This window comes from Chaetura pelagica, unplaced genomic scaffold (assembly GCF_000747805.2).
Source record: "Chaetura pelagica isolate M959 unplaced genomic scaffold, ChaPel_1.0 scaffold284, whole genome shotgun sequence".
In the NCBI taxonomy this organism is placed as follows: domain Eukaryota; kingdom Metazoa; phylum Chordata; class Aves; order Apodiformes; family Apodidae; genus Chaetura; species Chaetura pelagica.
Genome location: NW_009953066.1, coordinates 15,926 through 18,671, shown reverse-complemented (window position 1 = coordinate 18,671; position 2,746 = coordinate 15,926). Strand labels below are relative to the sequence as shown.

General features: G+C 54.8%; 1 protein-coding gene across 1 annotated transcript in view; it reads left to right on the top strand.

Annotated features, from left to right (window-relative positions):
* The window catches only part of SETD2 (SET domain containing 2), a 57,210-nt gene that overhangs the window by 43,295 nt on the left and 11,169 nt on the right, over nucleotides 1-2,746 (top strand). The window contains 2 exon segments of the mRNA XM_009996798.1: nucleotides 1,747-1,881; nucleotides 2,439-2,578. Coding sequence (XP_009995100.1) covers nucleotides 1,747-1,881; nucleotides 2,439-2,578 — 275 coding nt within the window.

Below are 2,746 nucleotides of genomic sequence, written 5' to 3'. Positions count from 1 at the left end.
CCCGAACAGAAGCCCAGCGGGCTTGTCCTCCCTGTGGCCACAACTGGACCAGTGCAGAGCCAGAGCTACGGGGTGTGGGATTCCAGCCAGCAGCCCGTGGCTGTCCAGCAGCAGTACTCACCAGCCCAGTCCCAACCAGCCATATATTACCAAGGACAGACCTGTCAGACCGTGTACGGTGTCACCTCCCCCTACTCGCAGACCACCCCACCCATTGTACAGGTAAGTTCTGCTTCAAGGTGTGGGACACCCACAGGATGGAGGGAACCCACACAAATCACTTGCAGAACGAAGGGAACTGCCACCAAACACCCACAGAGTGGAGGGAACCACCACGAACTGAAGGGAACCACCACAAAACACCCACAAAACAAAGGGAACCACCACAAAACACCCACAAAATGAGGGGAACAACCACACAACACCCACAACATGAGGGGAACAACCACACACCACCCACAAAATGAACAACCACACAACACCCACAAAATGAGGGGAACCAGCACCAAACATGCAGATAATGAAGGAGCTCAGCACAGAACACCCACAAAATGAAGGGAACCAGTACCAAACGCCCATAAAATGAAGGGGACCACCACTAAACACCACAAAATGAAGGGACCCACCACAAAATAAAACCCACAAACTGAAGGGACCCACCACAAAGCAAAGGGAACCACTACAAGACACCCACAAACTGAAGGGTGGCCAAGCTCACTCTTTGCTAGTGCTTGTAATGTTTGAGCATCCTCCCCTGCTCTAGGGTGAAGATGCAGTAGCACTTCTCAGGTAACTTCCCATCCAAGAGTGTGAGGAGGGCACATTGCAGCAGAGAGGTTTGGAATCACAGAAGGTTTGGGGTGGAAAAGGGATCTTCCAAGGTCACCTAGTCCAAGCCTGCAGACAGCAGGCACATTCTCAACTAGACCAGGTGGCTCCAAGCCCCATCCAACCTGCCCTTGGACACTTCCAGGGATGGCAGGAGGGGGTCAGTGTTCAGCATCTCACCAAGGCCCAGTCCTTCCTAGCAGCAACATGATTGTGCAGCTCCTGGGGTAGCAAACAATGAAGGTCATTTGCTGGAACCCCACCTCAGTCTGGTGATTGCAGTTTGGTTTGGATGTTACCTTAAAATCCTGGAATGGTTTTGGGTGGAAAAGCCATTTAAGATCACCAAGCCCACCCATTCCCCCAGCCCTGCCAAGGCCACCCCTGCCCCATGTCCCTCAGCACCATCTCCAGGGCTTGGAAAGCCCTCCAGGGATGGGGACTCCCCCCCTGCCCTGGGCAGCCTGGGCCAGGCCCTGACAACCCTTGGCAGGCAGGAATTGTTCCCCAGATCCAACCTCCACCTCCCCTGGCACAACTTGAGGCCGGTTCCTCTTGTCCCATCCCTTGTTCCTGGGGAGCAGAGCCCAACCCCCCTGGCTCCAACCTCCTCTCAGGCAGCTACAGAGCCAGCAGGTCTCCCCTCAGCCTCCTTTGCTCCAGGCTGGACACCCCCAGCTCCCTCAGCTGCTCCTGCTCACACTTGTGCTCCAGCCCCTTCCCCAGCTCCCTTGCCCTTCTCTGGACATGCTCCAGCCCCTCCATGTCCTCCTTGTCCTGAGGGGCCCAGAAGTGACTTCCACTAGCCCTTGAGGCCTATCCTCCTGATCTTGCCTCCACTATTCAGTTCCCCCTGTGCTGCATCCCCCTTGGTTTGGTAAGTCAAGCTGACTGGTGGTTCCCTATCCTCTGCTTCAGAGTTATGCCCAGCCAGGTCTCCAGTACATCCAGGGCCAGCAGATCTACACAGCTCATCCCCAGGGAGTCATTGTGCAGCCACCCACAGCTGTGACCACAATCGTGGCAGCTGGGCAGCCTCAGCCCATCCAGCAGGTAAGGCTTGGTGGGTCAGAAGGGATGGAGACCCTTCATCTGCATCTGCCTTGGGTTTGCATGATTCCACATGGATGCTGTCAAAGTGCTGGTGATACCAGCCAGAGGAGTTTTCCACGCTGGCAGCCTTTGGAATGTTGATCTCCAGGGTGGATGGGGGAATCAGATACATTTTTGGGGGTTTGGAGCCCAGATCCTGCTGTGTTTGAGCTTTCTGCCAGCATGTCCCAGAAGGCTGTGGATGGAGCTCCATAAGCTGCTTTGACCACTGAAGGTTTCCAGCAGAAAAGATGATTTTGGCATCCAGCACAGAGGATTTGGGAGCATGAGTGGTGATGTGGCTGGATGACAAGCCTGGGGTGTGGCTGAGGGGGAGTTTGGGGTATTTGATGAAGAACAAGGGAAATACATTGTCCTCATCACTTCTTGCGCCAACACTAATAGAATTACTGAGTTTTAGCTTCAACAAAGTCCTTGATGTGTGGGAAGGAGGGGTAAGGGCTGCTCTGACCACCCTCATGGCCACTCATGTCTTTCTCTTTTTGTGCTGTTTTCAGCCAGAGCTTGTGGTGACCAACAACCTCTTGGACTTGCCTCCACCATCCCCGCCAAAACCCAAAACAATTGTCCTCCCACCCAACTGGAAAACAGCCCGAGATCCAGAGGGGAAGATCTACTACTACCACGTGGTATCGAGGTGAGTGTGGTGGCTCCTAGAATCATTGAATCCTGGAATGGTTTTGGTGGGAAGGGACCTTAAAGCTCACTCAGTCCCACCCCTGCATGGGCAGGGACACCTCCCAGCAGCCCAGGTTGCTCCAAGCCCCATCCAACCTGCCCTTCAACACCCCCAGGGATGGGGCAC